Raw genomic sequence first — 25117 nt, 5'->3', positions numbered from 1 at the left:
TAGCATCGGTATCCCTTTTGATGTAAGGCATACCCTACAAACACACAATGTAGTGCTCGAGGAGATAATTTGTCTTGTTGCGGCAAATGAACGAAGGCAACACAGCCAAACACATGTGGGGGCAGATTTGGCACATTTGGTGACATAATTGCATCATTCAGAACTTGGAAAGGAGTCTGGAATCCAAGGGAGCTTAATGGTGTTCGATTGATCAAGTATGCTGCGGATGCCAGTGCTTCTCCCCAATAAGATAATGGCATGTGGGCTTGGATTAGCGATGCTCGAACAACTTCTAGTAAATGTCTGTTTTTTCGTTTAGCAACGCCATTTTGTTGGGGTGTCCCCACACAAGTGGTTTGATGGACAGATCCTTGTGATTTCAGAAACTATTGAATTGCTCTGCTCATATACTCGCCTCCATTATTAGTATGTAGAACTCGAATTTGTGTCTGAAATTGAGTTGTCACCATCTTATGAAATCTTTGAAATAAAGAGTTTACTTCGTCTTTCGATTTCATCAGAAAAATCCATGTCATTCTGCTACAATCATCAATAAATGTAACAAACCAACGAGCACCTCCAATTGTAGAAACTTTAGATGGCCCCCATACATCAGAATGTACTACCATAAAAGGAACTGGATTTTTATTTAAGGACAATGGAAAAGTAGTTCGATGGCTTTTTGAAAGTTCACAAACATCACATTTAAAGTTACAAACATCAAATTTCAGAAACAAACTAGGAAATAATTTTTTTAAGTAACCAAATGACACATGCCCTAAACGTCTATGCTATAACCAAATTTCTGATTTCCCTTTTTTTATGGAACTATCTGCGACTAGTGCGGGGCTTAGCTTTCCAGTGTTTGTTGATGACATCTCCAAGTAGTACAAGTTGCCTCGTCTAATACCATAACCAATCGTTTGCTTCGTTTGGATGTCCTTAAACACACAATGATCAGGCCAAAAAATTACAACACATGATAAGTAAGTGGTTAATTGAGACACAGATAAAAGATTATAATCTAAAGATGGAATAATTAACACAGCGTCTAAATTTAATTCATTTGTGAGTCGTAAAGATCCTTCCTCAATAACTGAGGTTGTGGTTCCATTTGCAGTGGAAATATGTTTTTGTGAAAATGGTTTCAATTGAGAAACTTGTCGAGAATTAAAAGTCATATGATCAGTTGCCCCAGAATCAATTATCTATGTATTATTAATAACAGGTGTAAGAGTTTTAAGGGCCTTACCTGGACTGACAGAGGTTGCGATTTGCACTGAAGATTCTTTTCTAAGATCTATAGTGGATGTGGATTCAGCTACTGCAGTTTTTTATACATGCTTGGTGTTCTTCTTTCGAGTATCCCACCAGTCAGGATATCTAATGATTTCAAAACATTGTTCTTTCGTATGACCTTTCTTTCTACAATGAGTGCAATGGAGTGATGACTTGTCAACAAACTTCCTTTGAGGCTGCTGTCGTGCTATCATAGTAGACGTTTCTGAGTCGACCTTCTTGTTTAGTTTGCTTTGCCGTATATCTTCTCTTCGGATCAGAGAATAACATTCTTCTAAGTCTGGGATAATGTCTTTTCGTAGAATTTCTCCACGAACTTGGTCAAATTCTTCATCTAGCCCAGCAAGAAAAATGTGCACTCTCAATCTTTCAACAGACCTTCTGTATATTACAACATCTTCTGGATCCTTCATGACCACTTTATCTCGGTGATCAAGTTCTCGAAATATTTCAACCAATTCTCCATAGAATTTAGAGAGTGGTTGTCCATTTTGCTTGGTAGAGAATGCCTTCTGGTTTAGAGTGAAAACTTGTAATTCATCGCTTCCATCATAGAATGCTTTTGATAATGCATCCCAGATTTCGTAGGCTGTAGGAATTCGTAAATATCGCTTCATGATCTCTGGAGACATGGATATGAGTAACCATCTTTTTACTTTTTGGTTTTCACTATACCATTTCTCATATTCCTTTGAAGATTCCTCAAATGGCTTTGTGCTGTTACGAATATATGAGAGTTTTTCTCTTTCTGCAAGATGCATCTCCATTATTTGAGACCAAACATCGTAGTTTGTCTCAGTGAGGATAATTCCAGCATTAAATACTCCATCAGATTGAACAGATTGAATGACAACAGGACTAGATTCAGTTGGAGTTTTCTTTATTTTTTTATTTTTTTTCCTTTTCTTTTTTCTCTTTTTTTTCTTTTTTTTCTTTTTTTTTGTTTTTTTATTTGTTTTCTTTTTTTTTTTGTTTTTTTTTCCATCTAGATTGAAAGAAGAAAAAAAATAACCTTTTTAGGTAACAAAACGACAGGTCGTTTGACCACTGCTTGCCAAACCGACATGTCGGTTATGGTGGAATATAAACGACATGTCGGTTATGGTGGAATATAAACGACATGTCGTTTTAATCCTGCTGCACTTCTGGAGACTAAGCGTCACGTCGTTTTATCTCTAATTTAAAAACGACATGTCGGTTTTAATATAACAAAAAACGACACATCGTTTTTTGACTGCTGCACTTCTGAGATAAAAACGACATGTCGGCTGACATCTTCTTCAACCTCTGGAGCGCGTGAGAGCGCGTGAATGATGACAGTGGCGCGTGGTTGACTGGCCGTGGCTTCGGGTGGCGCGTGGGAGCGCGTGGGAATGTGTTTAAATGCGAAATTTTTACAGTTTCCTCACTGAAAACTGAGAATTGTGATGGTGTTCTTGGTTTTTGAGGAAAACACTCTCGGAAAATTGATGGGATTGTTGATAAATTTGTAAACTCAAGTTTTTTACGTATGGGTGGCTTGTTTCTTGATCGGCATGGATATCTGTAATGGTAGGAATGGGTTTAAGAAAGAAAATGGTGGGAAAAATGGTTGTGGGAGGAATTTGGTTTCCTCTGTTTTTGTTACAAACAGAGCAGCGGAACTTGAAGAAACTTGAGCGTATTTATGGCTCTGATACCATGAAGAAACGTGTTTTCATTTCTTAAATAAAGCATTATACATTGAGAGTTATTTATAGATGCAGAGGCTACATTTTTTCAAAGATTACATATGTGAATACGGAAGGAAATGTGTCAATCCGTTCGGCGCGGATCTTGTCTTTGACAAGTGCAGATTACCCCTTTGACAAGTGCAGATTCTGTCTTTGAAAGCTTCATTCAATGCCGTTTTATTTGATTCTCAACAGGGTTAGACACTTTTAGCCAAGTTGAGTTCAATGGTACCGGCGGTGAGCTCCAACGCGCGGCACGACGTAGGAATCTAGCTTGAAAGCCGTGAATTTCCAATAATTGGTCAGCAGCGAAACAGTGACTCTTGGTGGCTATGGATGGTCGGAAATGGAAGAGGGAGTCGTGGGGAACAAAATTGAGGTGGTGATCGGTTTTGGCCGCGGTTTCTCAAGCCTTAAACGGTGGTGTTCCGGTCAATTTTTGACGAATATGACAGCTGAAGTATGACCACCGTCTCACGGGCTTTCGATTGATACTTTGCTCAACCGGAGGGGTGGCCAGAATCGCAAGATATGGCCGGGTAGATTTCGGGTCAAACAGGTCGAGTTTTGGGTCTGCAGTTGGGTCGGTTTTGGCAGCTTCCCTTCTCTCTCTCTCATGTGTGAGTATATTCCCCTGTTTCCAGCTCTTTTCTTTTACTTATAAAATCCTTAACCGCCTCATTTTCATTTTTAATTTCCACTTATGTTACATGTGGCTAACTCATTAGCATTAATTAACAATTTTGCCGCCACTGCCACCAGTTAACATCAAAACCTAACCCACTTTCAATATTTTCGCAAATCAGTTAAAGCATGCAAAATAGTGGTTAAAAATGATTACGAAAATTATAAAAAAAAACCCACAAATATTTCCAGAGCCCTTGAAAACCTAAGACCAAGTGACTATGAAGATGAAGAGTAGTAGAATGTAAAATATTCTGGATTAGTATTTTTTAAACTTCAACAATGCACTGGTTATTGTAAATCATCCTCCATAACCTATTAACATTTTAGATTGATTGTAGTTCAGCAACAGGAGAAAAATATTTAATAAGATAATTTTTTTTTAATTCATAGTGTGGAGGATAGAAGATGAAGACAATAGTAGAGCGCGAAAGGTGTGTTTAATTGGTGTAGGCACGAATAAAATTTTTGGCTGGTTAAATTATGGCCTTAAGTCCGAATCTTTAAATTCTAAGTTTACACGAGGCAAAAGTATTAAAATGTCTTTTTTCTCATTCAAATTAACTGTAAAACGAAATGAAAGAAGGCTTAACGTCCCTTATTGAAAATTTAGAATTTGTCATGACTATTTTCCTAAATCATAGAGGTGTAATTATCCTTTTCATAAGTCACATGCAAATCAACTCATCACATGAATAATATCCTTAGCCATCTATATTACTACCTTTGGGAGCCTCTGGGACTATTTTTCTAAACTGTAGCTATCTTTTGACCACATGCAAAATCAATTCATCACATGGAGAAAATCCCTAGCCACCAGTACTATAGATTAGCAACATTACTACTTTCCTATAAATGAGTACAAATCATGATTCCTCAAGTTAACAGTATCTCATCCAACAATCATTCCTCTAAAATCTCTGCTATATTTACTATCCGTAATAATATAATTTAGTTAGGGAACATGTAATTATACAGAAGTATTCTCAAGTTTCAGTCAATTATTTTAATTTTTATGGTATGAGAGAGCTATGGCTTCAAGTTCAAGATCTGAGCTATCTCTTTCATTACAATACTTTCATCAGTGTGCGAGTTTAATTTCCTTGAAACTTACCTCTGAAAACTATTTCATATGGAGTTCTCAAGTTCAACCGCTTGTTTACAGTCTTTGCCTTGAACACCAGTTGGCTGATGTTGAGCCTCCTTCTAAAACCATTAAAGAAGACGGAAAGGAAAATATTAATCCAGACTTAATCGTTTAGAAGCACAATGATGGCTTGCTCGCAACTTGGTTGAGGAGCATGATGAATGAAGATATTTGGGGTACAAAAGTCGGGTTGCAAACAGCCTGTGATATCTGGCTCACAATTCCGAAGTGCAAGAAGCATGGCTAAAAGATAGCCCATATTCTCTGAAGAAAAGTTCATCTAAACTAGATGACTTTCTCAAGAAATTCAGAATCACGTGTGACAAGCTTGCCGCTATTGGAAAACCACTCAGTGACGATGACAAAGTTTTCCAACTCGCTCGTGCGCTTGGGTCAAGATATTCCGATTTCAAAACAACCATGTTAACGAAGCCACCATATCTGAGCTACAAACAGTTTGTCAACGCTCTCTTGAATCATCAACAAACCGTGATTGTACAGCAAGACGAAAAGTCAAGTCAATCACAGTCAAGGGGGCATGGCAGGCAGAATACACGAGGCAGACGACCTTCACAAAATTGTGGACACAGAGGCAATGCAAACTTTCATAACCAAAAACCACACAATAATGGCCATTACGGTGACTGAAGCAATGGAAACTACCAGAACCACCAGCCGTACAATAATGGCCAAAATTCACGAGACCCACCGAAAAAGAATAATCAAGAATATGCAGTTTTTTGTCAAATATGTGCAAAGAGAGGCCAGAATGCAGCAGTCTGTCGAAACAGGTATGACCAAGATTATGCTGAGAAGGAAGCACCACATGCATGCCTTAGCTGCAATGAACATCAACGTAAATGAAGATCCTCAGTTCTAAGCAGATTCTGGTGCTACCACTCACATGGCAAATGATCCAGGTAATCTTGATTGTATTAGAACTTATAAAAGTTATAAAGGACGTGATCAAATATTTGTGGGGAATGGTAACAGTTTGCATATCACTCATATTGGTACTATGTTGTCTTAAAACAAGTCACAGTAACTTGAGTCTAAATAAAGTCCTATTTGTTCCTTGCTTAAAAAAGAATCTCATATTATTAGCCAGCTTATCGATGATTTTAATTTTTTTTTAATGAAAGTGGGTTTTTTGTTAAGAGCAAGGAGGACAGGATCTTGGCAAAAGGACACAGATGCGGCAAGATGTATGCCTTCGACGAAAATCAACGAATGGCACTCAATGCAATGAAAGGAAACGCCCAAGACTTCATTCTCTGGCATAAGAGACTTGGACACGCAAGCTCTAGGGCACTGGAAACTTTGAAGGAAAATAAGGCCATTAGTCTTTCTACTTGGATTCAGAAGCCAAGTTTATGTGTTTCTTGCCAATTAGGAAAAAACTGTAAATTGCCCTTTAATTATCGGCTAAATTTTCTGAGTTTCCCAAAAAATACATTGCGATTATCTACGAGGACTATTATTTCTAATTAAAAATATAGATTTTATGCTTCATTTATGGATGATTCCTCTCGTTTTTCTTGGTTAATCCCAAGAAAAAATAAATTTGACTGTTTTGATTATTTTGTGAAATTTCAGAAATAGGTTGAAAATCTATTGGACAGAAAAATCAATTTTTTTCAATGCAATGGAGGAGGCGAATTCAACTCTCTACTCTTGAATAATAAGGGATTACTAGTTAAATTTTTTATCTATACACCCTTGAATAAAATGGGGTTGCCGAGAGAAAGCGTAGACACATAATAGAGACAGCTTTAGTACGATCTTAATTTTGCGCTTATCTACCCCTTAAGTTTTGGGTAGATGGATTTTTAGCATCCGCGCGTTTATGTGATAAATAGAGTGCCTTTGTCCGCTATTAGTAGTATGCGAAGCCCATATAAAAAATTATTTCAAAAAATTCCGGATTATCGTGGATTAAGGAATTTAGGATGCCGTTGTTTCCCTTATAAGAGATTACTGCAAACATAAATTTGATAAAAAATCTTATCCTTGTATTTAGTATAGGCGATAATCCCTTGCATAAAGGATACGGATGCCTACAACCCGATATCTACATATCTAGACATTTTTTTTTTTATAATGAAAATACCTTTCCTCGTACTGACAAATAAAATTCTTCTCTTGCGCAGGATCCAAATGAATTCACAACTTTTCCATCTCTAAATGAATGGATGCCTAAGTCAACCACATGCAGTAGCTAGTGACTCTTCAACTTCTAGTGACCATGCAAATCAATTGCTTCACCCTGCGCAAAATTGCTGCAGGCCCAAGCACCTCATGTACATCATCCTGCCATTCAAGAAGTGCAAAGTGAGACAAATATTACCGCTCCCACAAATATTTTTTTCAAGTACAAATATATTAACACGAAGACAATTTTAGGTTTTTATATCTAATACATAGAAAGTATATGTGAAAATATTTTCTAAATTTAAAATTTTAACTTTCCATCTAGAAGTTCAGGGTTAAGACAAAAATAAGAATATTTCATTGTTTTTTCCGCCCTATCCAAACAGAAGCATCTTTACAAGTGATTACAAACCACTGGAAAACATTTTATAGGACAAGAAGTCACGTTCACACAAACAAACACCCCTTTAAAGTTTAAATATACTTTCCTTGTTTAAAAAAAAAATCATTTATTTTATGTATATAAGCAATTCAGAGAGCTCCGGCCAATCTATAAATACACCCTTGCTTACATCTCCTCATCACCTCGAAAGCTTCTTGCTTATTGAAACTCACTGTATCAGTCTATATATCTTTGTCCTCTTCATTTATATATATTTACCTCCTTTTATCATTTTTCAAACTTTCTTAATTAAGATTATCATGGGTGTCATCACTTTTGAATCAAACGACACTTACGCAGTTCCCCCAGCCAGGATGTTCAAGGCCTTGGTCCTTGAATCTGACCAACTCTTCCCCAAGATTTTCCCAGATGCCATTAAGAACATTGATGTCGTAGAAGGCGATGGAGGAGCTGGAAGCATTAAGAAGATCACTTTTGCTGAAGGTTAATTAATTATTAATAAACATAGTTTGTTGCATTGCTTGAATTTTAAGTGTCGTTTAGAATATGCATGTTTATCATTGTGTTTCTACCTATTTTTAAAGCTTAGAAGTTATCATTGTATTTCTACTTAATTTTAAAAGCTCAGAAGTTAAGATATTTAGTAAACATCCAAACTTTCTTTGACAGATAACATTCACTAACCATCCACTTACCTGACAGTAAATAATTTATTCTACAGCAGGCTGCGGATTACAATCCAGGATCCTTCTTTACTCATCTTAGCTTTCACCCGAGCACATAAATGGATGTGATTGGTGGAGGATAAAACCAAAAATAACAAAAGAATGCATCAAAATCATATATAACCAATAATAGCATACATGTGGCTCAAGATTTAAAGCTAAAATGAGCAGAGAATCCGTGGATTATAAGCTAGAAGTGTATAAATCATGTAATAGATTGCTGAAAGTGCTAATTATTGTACATAAATTAATTTCCAAATGTAGGCGGACAGGTTAATGATGTGAAGCACAAGATTGAAGAAGTAGACAAAGTGAATCTCAAAACAAGCTACAGCATTATTGAAGGCGCCATTTTGGCAGACAAGTTAGAGAAAATCTCATACGATAACCAATGGGTTCCATCTCCTGATGGAGGATCAATCTGCAAGACCATTTGCAAGCTCTACACCAAAGGTGAGTTGGAGGTCACAGAAGAGCAATTCAATGCCGGCAAAGAAAAATCAGCAGCAATGGTCAAGGCTCTCGAAGCCTATCTCCTGGCAAATCCTGATGTCTGCAACTAATTATATGTTTGCTTCTGCAATCTGCTTGCTTTATGTGTGCTTTGCATTATTATCAAAATAAGCTGGATGTTTTTACATTTTGTTTGGCCTATATAATTAAACTTCCTTTGTCTTGTTAATAAGAGCCTAGAAAGTTGATCGTAAGAGCTTATTGATCAATGTTTTCGGGTTTTCTATTGAGTGAACTTCTTTTGAGATTATTAGGCTAAGTCAATTTCCTAATCGATGTATTTTCAGAATCCAATAAAATTTATTACAAAAAAAGTTTGCAAGTTATTGGAACTGAGAACTTGATGTTTTTCGTTTTCATGGAGTTATTGCTATATTTCAATTTGATGTGCGTAAAACTATCACTTCTAAATATTAAACAATTAATATGGCATTCAGTTTCATCTCTAAGAGCATCCCAAAAGTTCTTTAAATAAGATTTTACTTCTTATTTGAAGAGCATATCAATATTAAATACTTCAAAAAATACTTTAATTAGGATTCTTTAAATGGGATATGTTTTTCAGTCTTCAATATTGTTGAGTGAGTTTCTCTCTCTCCTATCAATATTTTATTATTTTTTATTGGAGAGAGAAAACAATTATACTTATTATTTATTTTTCTTTTCAAGAAAATAATAGCTATATAACAATATTTTTTGCCCTATTAAATATTATTAAACTCATACACATCTCAGCAAATATTTTTTCTTCAAATTGTTGTATGTTTTCAAGTAATTTTATAATTAATATTCTATATTTATTTATTAATTACAAGTTGTTTTTTTAATTAGCATGCATTAAATTAAGTTGGACAAACATAATGAGAAAAACATCATCGTCATCGTCATCGTCATCGTCATAATAATAATAGTAATAATAATAATAATAATTGTTATTATTTTAAAATCAACAAAAAAATTAGTTAGTAACAAAGATTTGACTAAAATAGTTGGAGTAATAAAATGAAATAGTTAGAGTAATAAAATGAAGGTAATTAAATTTGATAAAAGAAAAGATTTGATTAAAATAATATTAATTTATTTTATTTGAAGACCCTTTTTAAAGGACAATTTATTTTTTTACTGATTAATTTATCACGTAGATATATAAATAAATATTTGAAACGTAAAATTTAAACAGTATTTTAGTAATACTCTAAATCTCTTGTATGTAATAAAATAATATTATTCAACATGTTGGTTGTATAGTCATTTAAAATTCCCTAGTCGATACTTTTATCAAATTCTTTTATAGTTTAAAAAAAAAGGTACCAACGGACTTAATTAAAGAATTGTTATACTTTTGATAACTTTTTTAGTACACATTGATAGAGAAAATATTAAAAAAATAATTTTATCCTTGACTGCTAAGTGCTAAATTTATGTTAAATATCTTATATAAGAAAACCACGTCACCCTCTAAACAAGGAAGCAGCCAAAGAGTTTTATTTCGGTGGGTGTGAACTAATTTATTAAGTATCTTAAAATATTTTACAACGAAGCAGCCATAGAGTTTTTATCTTGGTGGGTGTGAATTAATTTATTAAGTATCTTAAAATATTTTTTATATATATTCTTTATCACATAACGATATTCTCACTTTATTAAAATAGAGATGCACACTAAAATATAAAAAAATACAAATTTTAATGTATTAAAAATTTTAATTTATTAGTGATATCCCTACTTTGTTAAAATGAAGATATCTTCACTAAAGAATTATTATTATTACTACTACTACTTAAAAAATTTAAGTTGATGCAGTTTGTTTTAATTTATAACTTTTGAAAAAAATAATTAAACTGAAAAATATATGAGGCATATACATGTGTTATTAATATCTTTTTGAAGGCTTCTTTGAATATTTTAATGGCATTCTTAATTTATTAAAATGAAGATATCTTCATTAGAGAAAAAATATACATATACATACACATTCACTGACACATATATATAGACACACACATATACACATACACACAATACACATTTTCAAACACACACTCACCCATTTCCACACACACACATATATTTTAAGGAGTTCAGTTATATTGGAGTTGGTATAAGGTGGGGTACTTTTTTATAACCACAAAATCAAAATAATAATGTAGTTTTTACTATTTATTACTTCAATTATGTGGTTACGAAGGAAGGAGTGCTCCACATTAGACCAATTCCATCGTAACCATTGCTATACTTTAAAATTCCCGAAAACTCAGTTCAAACTTTCTAACAATATTATCCAAAGCCCATTCAAGGAGTAACATTCAACATAAATTGCAATGTTGAAGTAGAGAGGAGAATAATTGCGAGTCTGAAAGTGCTGACTGCAATCAGCCCCCATACTTGAACAGCTGGGGACTAGTTGAACAAGTCAAGGTTTTTGTGTGTCAGAAGAGAAAATTTGGCTAAAGCCTTACATTTTTTAGAGTTAATTCTCCATCCGATGCAGACCGGCAGATGAAATCAAGACTTCATGGACAACTTTCTGTTTTAGTTGACTAAATATGAGATCTCATCAGCTATAAACAGTAATATCACGGGACTATTTATAAGCGGATAAAAAACTTATTTAATTTTTATATTTTGAGGTTATTATCTGTTTATTCTTTATATTTTTTAAAATATCTCAAAACATCTATTCTATTAAATTATTGATGCACATTTTTTTTAACTTGCTTTTATAATATTATCCACTTATAATAATTTTTTTGACATTAATAAAAAAATAAATTACCAGTATGAGTCCAAAAATAAAATAAAAAAGAATATATATTAATTTTTTTTAGAAACTCACGTATATCCAAAAAAATTAATATTGTAAAAAATTAAATTATCAATTTTTTGGGCATTAATAAATATTAATATATTAGCCCCTCAATAGAGTGTTTCACAAAAATTAATATATTCTCATTTTGTTTCTATTTCGTTTTTAGGAATTGAATTAGTAATTTAATTGTTTTCTTTCTATTAATGTCTAAAAAATAAACATTATTGTAAAAGGATAGTATTGTAAAAGTATGCCAAAAATAATAATAATAATTGCAAGGGTGTCAATAACTTTGCAAGAAGAATGTTTTGAGAAATTTTAAAAATATAGAGACTAAACAACATCAAAATATAGACGAATTTGTATCTTTTTTAAGGTTTAGTATTTGTTTGACTTATATGCAATTAGTTTTCTATCTTTAACTTATAAAAATAATCTCTTTCCAGTATTTAGTACATTTTTTAGCCCACTGTTTAGTATCGAGTACATTTAGGCTTTGTATGAACTATATTTTTCTTCCACAGTAAAAAAATTAATGGTTATGAATTTTTATTTTTATTTTTAAATATCTTTATAAATGTTAACTTGTTTACTTTACAGATCAGAAACATCTTTAATTTTATTTTCCTGCATTCATGCCCTTTAAAGTGTTAAATATTCTTGTATATTATAGAAATTTTATGACATCAATAATTTGACAATATCTACCCAGAACCGGTTACTTCAGAATTTGTAAAAAAATTATTTAAAAATAAGAAATGTATTAATAAGGCACGATATAGAATGAGCACATCTAATTGTTGGGAGATTACCAAATTCTCCCATACTGAAATCAATAAATAATCCTCTTTTTTTTTAATTTTTTTTAATATTTGAGGAATTATTAATTATTATAAAAATAATAGAGAATAAATAGTATAAATTAATTTCAGTAAAAGAAAATGACAATCCCCATACTTTGTTAGTCAAAACTGTCAACTAGCTCTTATATTAATATACATGGGCAAATTCTAGAAGCTCCAATCCAGTCTATAAATAGCACCCCCAGCTTCATACATCTCCTCACCTCAGACTCAAAGCAGCTTCCTTCTAATTATTCATACTCCATTTATCTTCATCATTTTTCGAACTTTTTAATTTCGTTGTAGTATCATGGGCGTTGTCACTTATGAATCTGAGGAGACTTATGCAGTCCCCCCAGCCAGGATGTTCAATGCCTTGGCTTCTGACAACCTCCCCTCCAAGATTTTCCCAGATGTCGTTAAGAACGTTGAGGTCCTTGAAGGCAACGGAGGTCCTGGAAGCATCAAGAAATTTACCATTGTTGAAGGTTAATTAATTAATATATAATAATTATTTTATATCGCTCATTGAATTGAGCATTCATGTTCCTAATTGTTGCGCCTCTAACTACTAACCACTTAATTTTAAATTTAAGCACCCACTTTTGCTTGACGCATAATACAGCAGCAGCTGTGGATTACGGGCCAGAACTGTATCGTGTATATAAATTGCCCGCTGAAGGCACTAATTATATAGATTTATATATTAACGTTAAATATATTCTATATGCAGGAGGACAGGTCAAATACGCGAAGCACAAGATTGAAGAAGAAGACAAAGTGAATCTTAAATTAAAGTACAGCGTGATTGAAGGGAATGATTTGGCGGATTACAAGTTGGAAAAAATATCCTATGAGCACCAATGGAGGGCATCTCCTAATGGAGGATCAATCTGCAAGACCATTTGCAAGCTCCACGCCAAAGGTGAGGTGGAGGTCACAGAAGAGCAAGCCAAAGCTGGCAAAGAAAAAGTTATCGGAGTCGTCAAGGGTGTCGAAGCCTATCTCCAGGCAAATCTTGATGTCTGCAATTAAGATATACGTTTTCTGCAATATAATCAGCTGCTTCTTGCTTTCCGTATGTGTGCGCGCTTGCTTTGCTTTAATAAGCCGTGTGTTGTTGCATTGTTGCATATTGTTCGGCCAAATTAAAGTACTTCCTTTATTTGAACTTGATAATAAGAACTAGCTAGCCTGGAAGATTGATTATATAAGTGGCTTGTAAAAAGAGCTTATTTCTATCAATGCTTGCAGGTTTTCCTGAGTGAACTTTTCTCCAAGACTACTAAGTCTCGGGTTTCTTTCGTTTTTTTTTTTTTTTTTTTTTTTGTGTCGATGTACTCTCAGAATGGTTCGTGCTTTGTAATGTCCTATGAATTGAGAAGTTGAATGTTGTTACTTATCTTTGAATTATGAAATATTTGATATCTCGCTGGTTTACCTTATTATTTGCCGTTTTCAAATATTTTAGATATATGTAACGAGCAATATTAATTACACATTTCAGGTGTTGTGATATTTATTTATTAAATAATAAATTTTGTATCTTGTAAAATTATTTTGTATACTATTTCACAATTCAAAAAATAAATAGCTAAATTAGAAAAGGCAAAAAGAATCAAGACTCAACACTTTTGATGTCGTCATAGAATATCATATAGCATTAAATAGATTAATTAAATGAGGGAAAGATGGAGACATACAATGACATCCCACTTTGTCCGATTTGAAAAATTATTTCATTATAAAATTTAAACTTCGTTAATAAGTAAAGTTTTTGGGTGATTTGAAAATAATTATATATCTTCTGAGACATAATAACAGAAATTCTTTGAGTATTAAATTTGATGTGTATACATGATTCAATACTTTATTTATTTCCAAAGAACATTTGACTTGAAAATTCACTCACTCACTGCTCTATATATTATCCTTAAGTTGTTCTCCATATCCAGAAACTTAAGTACCATCAACATTCAAGCAAATTCATTTATCCTTTCAAGTTTCATCAAGCAATGCGAAGGTGTTTGATGAAATGAACTAAGTGCTCGACGTATTGCCTCAATGAGCGATCCATCACAATCATCCTCATCAAGGACGTTTGAATCGGGTGGGGGCATGGCACGACTAAGAAAATGGCAGATGAAATGTCAAAAATCTGTTCAGTCGTCAAAAGCATTCAACTTGCTTATCCTTTCATTTATCATTTTTGCCGTAACTTTGACGGCATTGTCATATAACTCCACTGATTCAAACAAAAATAAGATCAATCATAATCACAACAATTAAATGATGGCCATGAACATGAATGAACTGCTTCAAGTTTTGATGCAAAGCAAAAGCATGTTCGCTTTAATTTGGTCATCGTATATAAAATCAAGACTGATTTTAATTACAATCTGAAATTGGCTGCAACATGAATAATGATTCTGTCCAATTTGAGGTAAATTTATGTTCTTAAATGTTAATATGCACTCGGGAGCTGCTGTAGGTATGCCGGAAGTGGGTGGTGCTTGGTCTACAGATATTAATGACCATATTTATGCATCTCTTTAGTGGCCAGAAACTTACCCACCAAATTAATACTGGCATACTAACATGACAGACAATTATAACAATGCATTAATAAATTGTTTGGGTTTGCTCCTTAATTCTATGCACCAAATAAGATACCTAACAAGTAAATACAAATTTCATAGTTGTAATGTACGTGAGACACACACACACACATATATATAAGAGAAGAATTGTTAATTAAGAACTAGGAGTTGTGGTGGATCTAAGGCAATGGTTTAAATATTGGAGGATATTTCAAGAGGCCATTAAGAGAACTACAATTAAGGCAATGACATATTGCTCTTGTTTGATGGTAAGGATTTCATGTATGGCATCTTGACCATTGTAAAAGAAAAACACATGGTAATACACATCTTCTTGTATTTAAAGCTGACTGTATTAAACCAACAAATCGTTTATCTACTTATTTATTAGACGACAAAACGACCATCTTTAATTATTTTAGACGACTTGAACATTTAAGTACACATTGTAGAGGAGTAAAATTTAAACGATTTTCGTCTGTTAGATGAGAACAAAGCTGACACAGCGTCTATCGGAGAAATTTGAGAATGAAAAAGGTTGAAAACTATGAGTTTGCAAGACCCAAACTGAAAAATATGTATAAAATGGGCTAAAGTTGCGTATTTAGGGCCTCGGGACTAAAGTCATAGTTCCACCGCTAGTGGCACGTTCTCACCCCATGTTTTATCTTCTAAGACCCTCATATACATTTATTTTAATTACTGATTTATTTTAAACCGAATTATATATACATACAGACAAAAAGATATGAGAAATTAATGATCAATATTCTCTCCTAATCTCATCATGTACTGAGTAAATAATTTAAATTAATCAAAACTTATACATAACCAATACTCTAATTTCCTTTGAAGCATATATTTCTAAGCGGTGGTTTACAACCACATTGATAAAATAAATAAGTTACAAAATTTAGTACAAAAGTAACTAATCGTGTAAAAAAAAAGATGGAAGCAAGGGATTGATTATTGAATGGTTACTATTAATGGGTTGATATGAAATGATCTATTAAGATAAGATCTTTTTTGCACAAATCTAAAAATTAAAAAAGCTCGGCACAATCTTTAATCATATGTTATTACGGTGGTGTCTTATGACAGAAAGTGGAGTTATGGCGTAACTCCAATTTTCAAATTAATACGACAAATAAGAATAAATAAAAATGCAAGGATGACTAAATTAAAGCAGAATCTACTAAAGGTAAGGAGAATGTACATAGTTAAAAAGAACAATAAATAAAAAAGTTTAAGTGCAGGTAAACAGAGAAGATAAGATCTTAAATAACAATAAATAAAAAATTTAAGTGCAGGTAAAATGAGAAGATAAGATCTTAAATAATCCATCTTAGATAGGTTCGAACCCCCACAATGCATGTGGGGGTGTTTCCTTCCTAAAATAAAATTGAGTGAAGGCAATCTGCTACCTTGCCCCAGTGCGAGGAGTAAACATCCCTCGAATATTTGAGAGGGTTAAAATCTGGGCAGCACTCCATTAGTTTTGATGTATGTTGGTCCCAGTTATAATCTGATTTGTACATATCAGTTATATTCTCATGTAATATGAGTTGTAATCGGAGCAATAGTCTCATGTAATCAAAAAAAAAAAAAAAAGATAGGTTCGAAACTTTTAGTGAAGGTCCAAAGTCCAATGTAAGTGATATAGGTACAGGCATATTGGCTTGCATGATACCCCGGAATCTCTACCAGCTCATCATCTTACAATATTATGAAAAAATGTAATTTGCTGATTTCACAATTCCTAAGATTAGGTCATGATGACAATTAATAAAGTAAACATTCAACATCAATTTTATTCCTTTTTCTTTTTTGGGTTCCATTTACCATCAATTTCAAGGACATGGCTAAGGTGCAGAAGCTGCAAGTAACAGCTTCGAACTTTCCCATTTCCATCACCATGCATTGGGACCTCTTTCTCTCTCCTCTAGCACCCGTGGGAGTTCCCCATTGGCTGCTGTTACTTACAGAAGCTGTAACATAGACTTCTCCCAATTTCAATTGTTAAAAGATCATTAAAAGAAAAAAAAATGCGAGATGGACAAATGCTGACGGCAGTCACCATTGTTGAACAACGGTGAATCGACACTCGGAATTTTACTCCGGATTTTGTTTCTTTGTTTGTCTTAATTGATCAATGTTCTCAGGTTTTTCTTCGACAATGTACACTCCGAATCTATTTTAAAAAATGATTTGTAATGTATACGTTAAATTGAGCAGTCTAACGTTGTATCATTTTCTTTGAATTTTGTATCAATTTTCGATATCTTGGTTGAAGATCTTATTAATTATTTGCAATCTTCAAATATTTCAATTTTTTTAGGAGATGTTAATTTTAAAGTGTTATATCAATTTTCTTTATTGCTGGTGTAATATTTATCCACATACGATAAATTTTCAAAATTTTACAGTGTTGTAAAACTCTTTAACATTTTAAGAGTAGGATATAAACTTAATTGATAAGTAATTTACTAATTTTTGAGTTATTTCTGTGAACATTAATTATGAAAAAAAAAATCTATTTTCGAAGACGGTGGTAATTTTAGATTGAGGAAAAGTTAAAAAAAGGACAAAAATATAACGGTGGTAAATCCATGCGATGGAGCTTCTTTACTCTCGAAATATTTATATTTGATGGGTACAAGATTCTGTATTTAATTACTTATTTCAAAATGCTGTTGACTTGTTGACTTGAAAGGTCATTCCAATTTCCAAGTCTATATATTAAGTCCTTTAAATGTTCTGCATTTCCACAGAAAAAATTATCATTTTTAAACTTAAACATGGGTGTCCTTCGCTTTGATAAAGATGGCTCAGTTGCCGCTGCTCCATCCAGAATGTTCAAAGCTTTTGTTATTGACTCTCACAATCTTTTCCCAAAGCTGTTGCCACAAGCATTCAAGAGCATCGTATATGAACAAGGATATGGAGAAGTTGGCAGCATTGAAGTAGTAGTCTAAAATTTCTCTGCGAATCTTTGCTCTATCTATTTGCGTGTATGTACAATTTTATGGTAATCATCATAATAAAACAAAATTACTTCTGATTTAATACTATCCATTGCTGTTCATCAGCCATTTATGGGAGGATTAGAGCCTTATTAAAATAGAAAGGAAATTATTATGTACAAAGCTGCTAGTTAGGGGCACACAATGATTTTTACCCATCTAAATATTCATTAATGAATGCACCACAAAGATTAGAGCGTGCATATATTAGATTCAGAACATCTAATGCCAATTTGATAATGTGACTCAAAGGTAGTAAGCACAAGTATGCAAAGCAGAGTTGATGCACTTGACAGAGACAATCTTTACTGCAAGTACACTGTCTTCGAAGAAGATTGTATATCGGACATCCTCGAGTTGATTGTATTCCAAATTAAATTTGGGGTTTCTGTTGTTTTGTACTTTCTATCTTTCATTGAAATGTTGTCATGCTCCAAGATTAAATGTACCAGCAGGATATGGTAAATTTGGACCGCAATTATAAAGGTGTATAGTCAATAAATTGTAATTTACTCTGTTAAAATACTTTGCTCCAAAGATATATTATTCAAGGGAAGCGTCCATTACATTGGAATGGTGGTAACATGCTAATATCAATTATCACGGACAAGTTGTATCTAAATACTAGGAGTAAAAAAAGGAAAAAAAATTGTTTTTTTTTTTAATGTGTAAATGTTCTTTAAAAAGTTTTCTAAGCATTGAAAAGCTAAAAATAAAAAGAGAAAAAAAATTTCTTCCCCCGTTATATAACAAGTATAATATATTTTAAAGTGAGATCCCCGATTTTTTTTTTCTTTAAATCAGTGGGTTTCATCTCAAGCCGTACAAACTCAAAAAAATATCAAGTAATGCATCGTGTTTGATGAAATGAACATTTGTATTCAATTTCAAACCATATTTACAAACTGAAAAAACATATATATAACTTTATTCAAGAAAATTTGTTTATTCTTTCAAGTTTCATCAAGCAATTTAAGGTGGTTGATGAAATGAGCTATGTGCTCGACGTATTGTCTCATTTAAGCAATCCATCATCAAGCATCATCATAAAGGTCGTATCAATCAGACAGGGGCATGGCGTAACTAAATTTATTAGATAATCAATTTTAAAAAAATATATATTTTTCTAACCCATTAACATATAAATTAATGATGAACTAATTTTAAATTAAATATATATGATGTCTATAATTTTCTTTATTATATTGGCATAATATTTTATACATTTTATCGGTCAATGTTAATTTTCTTTACACCTTTGAGATGAGAAACCATTGTTGTATTATATATGTTATGTTAAGAGAAATAAGAGAGAGATCGTCTCAATATATTGTCAAAAAATCTTCTCTGATTAGTTGTCATACAATCATGATCCGTCAAGAGATTATCAAGTGAATGATTCACTCGATCAATAATAAATTAGAATCGTATCATATAGCTTGATGGAGTCACTACATTCTCTAATTATACTAAATCTATGCTTCATAAAAGTTCCTATTATGAACATGATGTTATTTTTATAAATTATAAATTATTAATTTGTTAATATATAATATTTACTAAATTAATAGATTTTTCATAGTTTTTTGGCTATCAATTTATCCAGGTTATACTATATATATGCATCTCTTCAATGTCTCGAGACTTATACCCACCAAATTAATACTGCAGACCAATATGGCAGACAATTATAACGATGCATTAATATTTTTTTTTATTTTGCTTCTTAATTATATGCCCACGAATAAGATAACTAACAAGCTCAAAAGAATTTCTTGTCGTAATGCCAATGTACATGACTTACAAATATATATAAGAGTAGAATTGTGCGGACAACTAGAACCAGGAGTTGTGGTGGATATGAAGCAATGGTTTAAATATTGGAGGATATTTCAAAAGATCGTGAAGAGAACTGCAAATAAAGGAACTACAAATTACTCTTGTTTGGTGATAAGGATTTCATGGATGTTATCCTGACCATTCTGGGAGAAGAATATGTGTCAAGACATATCTCTTTGTGGGTGAAGCTGACTGTATTAAGCCGCAAATTGTTTAACTATTTATTTATTAGATGAAAACACAATTAATCATGTTTAATTATTTTAGACGACTTATCGCTCAAGTACATATCTTATGGATGACAATCATCCAAGCTTCACTCCATAATAAAAATTGAATGACCGTTGGCTACTACATAAGAAAAAAATTGATGTGCCATCACTCATAAGAAAAATTTGAGAATGAAAAAATGTTGAAATCTAATAGGTTTGAGAAGCCCAAACAGAAAATTTTGCACAAATGGTCTAAAGGTTTGGAGCTTAGGGGCCCGGGAGCTAAACCCTTTAAAATGGTTCCACCATCGTAGACATTTATTCTAACTACCAATTTATTTTTAATCGAATTATATATGCAAAAGGACAAACAGATATAGGAAATTAATACAGGTGAACAAAGCACTAGGATCATTGAATGGTCAATGCCTAATGGGTTGATATGAATTTATCTATTAAGATGGGATTTTTTATCGCACGAATCTGAAAATTGGAAAAGCCTGACACGATCTTATAATCATTTGTTACTGTGGTGGTGTCTAATGACAAAAAATATGGACTTTGAACGGCGTCACTCTAATTTTCAAATTAAAATGGTAAATAAGGTAAATTTCGATTTAGCCCATTGGATTAGGCATTTATTCTTCGTTGGTTTTCTTTAAGTGTTTAATATTACTTTTTGATGGGATATATAAGTAAATCAAATGAATTTTTCCACATGTTTTTAACTGTAGGAGCATGAACTAGGAACTGATGTCTCATCCTAATGAATAAACTAAAAAAGGAATCTACTCAAGATTAGAATGTATCATGTAAAAAAAGAGTAATAAATAAAAGATTTAAGCCCAAGTAAACTAAGAAGATAAGATTTTACGGCTATGTTTCGGGGTTAGGACTAAATATGAGATTAGGCTAACTTTGGGATTAAATTTTTATCTTATATTTGGCAACTTTCCTTGAATTGGATTAGGAAGACTATGATCAAATTTAGTCCTTAAATCAAGAGATTATCAATCCTAATTTATAAGTGGGTTTAGATGAGATTAGAATAAGAGAAAGATATTATTCATTTGTAATATTTCTTTCATATATAATGGTATTTTTTATTTATTATTCAAAATATATTTATTCAATTAAATATTTATTCATAATTTACTCGAAATTTATTTTTTTATATTCTGCTTAAATCGGTACTTTTACTTCAATAAAATTAACTATTTAATAATTTATTACAATAACTTATTGTATTAAATTTAATTATCACTAATATAATATTAAAAATAATCATGAAAATTAATAACACTATTAGTTAATTCTTTTTTATATATTATTTGCTAACTTTTTGATAAAATAAAATATATCTAAAATATTTCATAAAAATTAGTTAAATAATTAAATTAGTTTTATTAATTTATATTTTTTTATTGTAATTATAACTACCCAATAAGTAATTTACTATATATTTAATATTTTATTAATTACCTTTCAATTAATATTAATACTCTCAAATACTTATAAATATTTTTTATATTTAAATAAAATTTAATATAATATTATATTAGATATAAGACAATATTATATAATTCAATATAATTGAATCCAATCTAATCTGGTTAAGGTGGAATGTAAAATGACTAAGCTTAGAATGGGTCGAGACTGTCGGTCAACGTTCAATGTAATGTGAACTTTTACCCGGGATACCTGCTGTGATATTATGAAAAAATCTAATTTGCTGATTTCATAGTTCCTTAAATTCGGCCATACCAATTAATTGAGTAAACATTCAACATCAATGAACGTCGACAGCGGCCACCATTGTTGAACGACCTAAAGTCTGGCTTGCGCATTTGTGGCTTCGTTTCTCCAAAGCGAGGCCCCACTATGAAGGGAAAATATCGGTCCTTATGGGGATTCATGTGTGTGTATTTAATTCATCTCACTTCAGATAAGGACCGGCATATAATAAGTCAAAGAAGTTATGATAGACAATTATCGGTTTACTTGACTGAACAATTTGAAGTCTTCTGCTAACAAATATACTGGCTATCGTGTTAGGCCGGCTAGACTAGACTGCCATTTCCTTGACTTATATGTGATTAGCAATTTTTTTCTTATTATGGATTTAAAATTTAATGTTAATCGACCTTATACTGAGCATGTATATGTAATACAAATACTGTAACTGGTGGTCGATGAATAAGAATGTATAATTAATTAATTACTATTTATATGTGCGTGTGTGTGTTCTGTGAGACAAGATTTTCACCACTCACCACAACTCACCATGGGATTCAAATTCATTTTCATTTGTAAAATATTTTCTTTCTTGTTAATTTGTATCTATGTTTAGATAATTTTCGTTTATTTTCATTACTCTAAATAGCTTTGAATATTTATTTTTAATTTGAACATTTAATTATAAGTATCAAGTTATCTATTTTTACACACCAAAATCATCTGAAAATAAGTGTTTTGACACATTTATTTAAAATATCATCTGATTTTTTTCTTTAAAATATTAGGTAGCATTTTTTTTTTATCTGAATTGATAGCATAATTTATATGAAAGCATAAATCCGAATAATTTATTTATTTTTATTTCTTTTTCCATATGTGAACCATAGAACTTATGTATAGAAATAGTTTGTAACGTTTGTAGAATTCAGAAGTTGATGATGTTTCATCTTTCAATTTATATTTTTTTAAAGATAAAGAATGAGTAAAGTCAAATTAATTTTTTTAAATTCCTACCTCCCCAGGATGCTTAATCACCTTAACTAAACATATACTTAATGTCTTGGTTTGCTTTTGTTTTTGTATTTGAAGCTTCTAGATAATTTAGATATTTCAGGACCACAGGAAAATATTGACTTTATCCTCGGTAAATGTTTACATAAACAAGTATTTTAAAGAAAAGATTGGATACCACTTCCATTAGATTGTTGCAGTGTGACATCTGTACTTCTAAAATAATTATTATATAAATGAATATGGTAAGAATCTAATGAAAGGAAGTGATACAATGAAAGTATTTTTTTTTTCTCCCTCTCCTGAGATAGATTTGATAATTTAACAAGCAGGAGATTACAAAATTGTAAGACGGAGTCACGGGTATTAACAAGAAGTAAAACCAACTTGGGAAAAGAAATTTATCGTATTTTATGTGTTTGATTCGGTTGGTATGAGGAATTTGTTATTTAGTGAATATTATTTGATTTCTCTCATTATCAAAGTAATATCATCATGATGCAAGATATTATAATGACGAAAGGGCAAGATTAGAATATTGCTAAATCGAACACTTGAAGTCAAGTTATGCGACTAATTAAAGAATTCTTCTGCTCCCGCTCTTGCTTTTCTAGAGCAATGCTTGCAATTCGTCAAAGTCTTTGTGCATTGTTTTTTTCTTTGGATGGACTTTGTGCATTTTTCTAACGCAAGCGAAAAAAGTATTCTCCCCCTATTGCACGCCTTTCAACAGATCATTTTGGTTAAAATAAAATAACAGGTGCAGGGATTTAATTTATGGTAGATAGATAACAATATTTAATAAGTAGAGCGGCATTAATATTTATTTAATCCAAGTAGTTGAAAGCCATGCATAGTTGTAGAGCTTGTCTTCTGAGTCTATAAATACCATTGCGCCTCTGGCATCCACCATCACAATTCACTCAGAAAATTTCCCAATTTTAGTTGATCGGTAGTTTTCATCTTCTTTCTTTGTTTAACTCTTAGACAATCATGGGTGTTCTCACGTTGAATGTAGAGGATACAAGCACTCTCCCCCCTGAAAAGTTGTTCAAACTTTTTGTCCTTCAGTTCGACACCCTTCTGCCCAAAGTCCTGCCTCAGGTTGTAAAGAACGTTGAATTGATTTCAGGGGATGGAGGCCCTGGAAGCATCAAGAAGTTTAACTTTGTTGAAGGTTAGATTTACTTTTATAACTTTTAAGATACAACAACTGTAAACTAACGTACTTTATAGCCATAGCTTAAATCCACAACTGCTAAATGGAAATACCAAATAGAGCCTAATTTCATATATGCAATTATAAGTTGTAAAACTAACTTTTTTTTTTGTTTAATTGCAGGTGCTGATTGGAAGTACTTTAAGCATAGGGTTGATGCATTGGACAAAGAGAACAAGATATACAATTACACGGCAATTGAAGGTGAGGGTGATGCTAACATCCCTACTATTGATCATGTTTCTTATGAGAGTAAGGTTGTGGGCACCCCTGACGGAGGAAGCAAGAGCACCGTTGTTATCAAGTTCTATCCCAAACCAGGTGCCGAGATTAAGGAAGAGCAGGTTAAGGGAGGCTTGGAAAAGGAGAAGGGAATTTTTAAGGCTCTGGAAGCCTATGCCTTGGCAAACCCCAATGCCGTATAAGCTCTTACGTCAACACTTCACCGCACTTGCGTCGCCTTTGTTGCAACATTATGAATAATCATGTTTATGGCTTCCGTATGTCGTGTCTCTTTGTTTTCAAATATGCCAATTTATATAATTGGCTTTTGGCTAAATAAAAAAAAAAAAGAGTTTGCTTTTCCCTTTATCTTATTGAACTTCATCATTATAAATTAATGCGGTGGCAAAGAATCACGATCATCAAATCAACCTGCAGAGGAAATGCTAGACTTAATTACAAATTAAGCTTGGATAAAGTTTGTATCCTCAGTTATGTAGTACTTGATGGATGATTCATCCACTGTCTAAATAATTATCACATTAATGACAATATAAAATTAAAATGAAATTAGACACGTAATTTCGAACGTAAGTTGAGTATAATCTTATACGCTTAGTATCGCTCTTTTAAATATTTCAAATATTGCAGAAATTATGGGTGATAATCTCCAAGAGTTTTGTTTCGTCAGATAAAGAGAAAATCATGGATAAAAAAATAACCGCACGGTATATACTAAATTTATGGTGTTTCATAGTGTCTATTTGTCTTTTCTATTAAAAGCTTGTTTGGTCTCATTGTAAATAATTTTTTGGTTCCCAATAGTAATTCATTAATGTTCAAATAATCTCACATTAATTAGTTAAAAAGAAATCGTGATACATTTGGGATGACCCGCAACACATGAATTATCTTTTATTAAGTATACAGGGGTTAAATCTATATGCTTTTATTATATAATATTGGAAC

The 25117-nt window shown here is 32.1% G+C and overlaps 3 protein-coding genes across 3 annotated transcripts; all 3 read left to right on the top strand.

Moving 5' to 3' along the window:
* The first annotated feature begins 7562 nt into the window (after positions 1-7562).
* LOC102614005 (major allergen Pru ar 1-like) lies at positions 7563-8948 on the top strand. The gene is made up of 2 exons (XM_006489188.3): positions 7563-7879; positions 8386-8948. The coding sequence occupies exons 1-2, from the start codon at positions 7696-7698 to the stop codon at positions 8682-8684; spliced, it is 483 nt and encodes a 160-aa protein (XP_006489251.1). The 5' UTR covers positions 7563-7695; the 3' UTR covers positions 8685-8948.
* Positions 8949-12496: 3548 nt separating this feature from the next.
* Positions 12497-13567, top strand: LOC102621328 (major allergen Pru ar 1-like). The gene is made up of 2 exons (XM_006488944.4): positions 12497-12773; positions 13019-13567. Exons 1-2 carry the CDS (start codon positions 12596-12598, stop codon positions 13318-13320), a joined length of 480 nt encoding a protein of 159 aa, XP_006489007.1. The 5' UTR covers positions 12497-12595; the 3' UTR covers positions 13321-13567.
* A 10035-nt stretch (positions 13568-23602) lies between these two features.
* Positions 23603-24517, top strand: LOC102621613 (major allergen Pru ar 1). The gene is made up of 2 exons (XM_006488945.4): positions 23603-23884; positions 24050-24517. Exons 1-2 carry the CDS (start codon positions 23701-23703, stop codon positions 24349-24351), a joined length of 486 nt encoding a protein of 161 aa, XP_006489008.1. The 5' UTR covers positions 23603-23700; the 3' UTR covers positions 24352-24517.
* Positions 24518-25117: the final 600 nt, after the last annotated feature.

Source organism: Citrus sinensis, chromosome 1 (genome assembly GCF_022201045.2).
Source record: "Citrus sinensis cultivar Valencia sweet orange chromosome 1, DVS_A1.0, whole genome shotgun sequence".
Taxonomy (NCBI): domain Eukaryota; kingdom Viridiplantae; phylum Streptophyta; class Magnoliopsida; order Sapindales; family Rutaceae; genus Citrus; species Citrus sinensis.
The sequence above is the reverse complement of the archived record's forward strand: the minus strand, read 5'-3'. Positions and strand labels throughout refer to the sequence as shown.

Bases quoted from the DNA above. Each gene is read 5' to 3' on its own strand.
- LOC102614005 (XM_006489188.3), top strand. From the start codon at position 7,696: ATGGGTGTCATCACTTTTGAATCAAACGACACTTACGCAGTTCCCCCA. The intron at 7,880-8,385 runs GTTAATTAATTA...TTCCAAATGTAG, and splicing joins GAAGATCACTTTTGCTGAAG to GCGGACAGGTTAATGATGTG.
- LOC102621328 (XM_006488944.4), top strand. From the start codon at position 12,596: ATGGGCGTTGTCACTTATGAATCTGAGGAGACTTATGCAGTCCCCCCA. The intron at 12,774-13,018 runs GTTAATTAATTA...TTCTATATGCAG, and splicing joins GAAATTTACCATTGTTGAAG to GAGGACAGGTCAAATACGCG.
- LOC102621613 (XM_006488945.4), top strand. From the start codon at position 23,701: ATGGGTGTTCTCACGTTGAATGTAGAGGATACAAGCACTCTCCCCCCT. The intron at 23,885-24,049 runs GTTAGATTTACT...GTTTAATTGCAG, and splicing joins GAAGTTTAACTTTGTTGAAG to GTGCTGATTGGAAGTACTTT.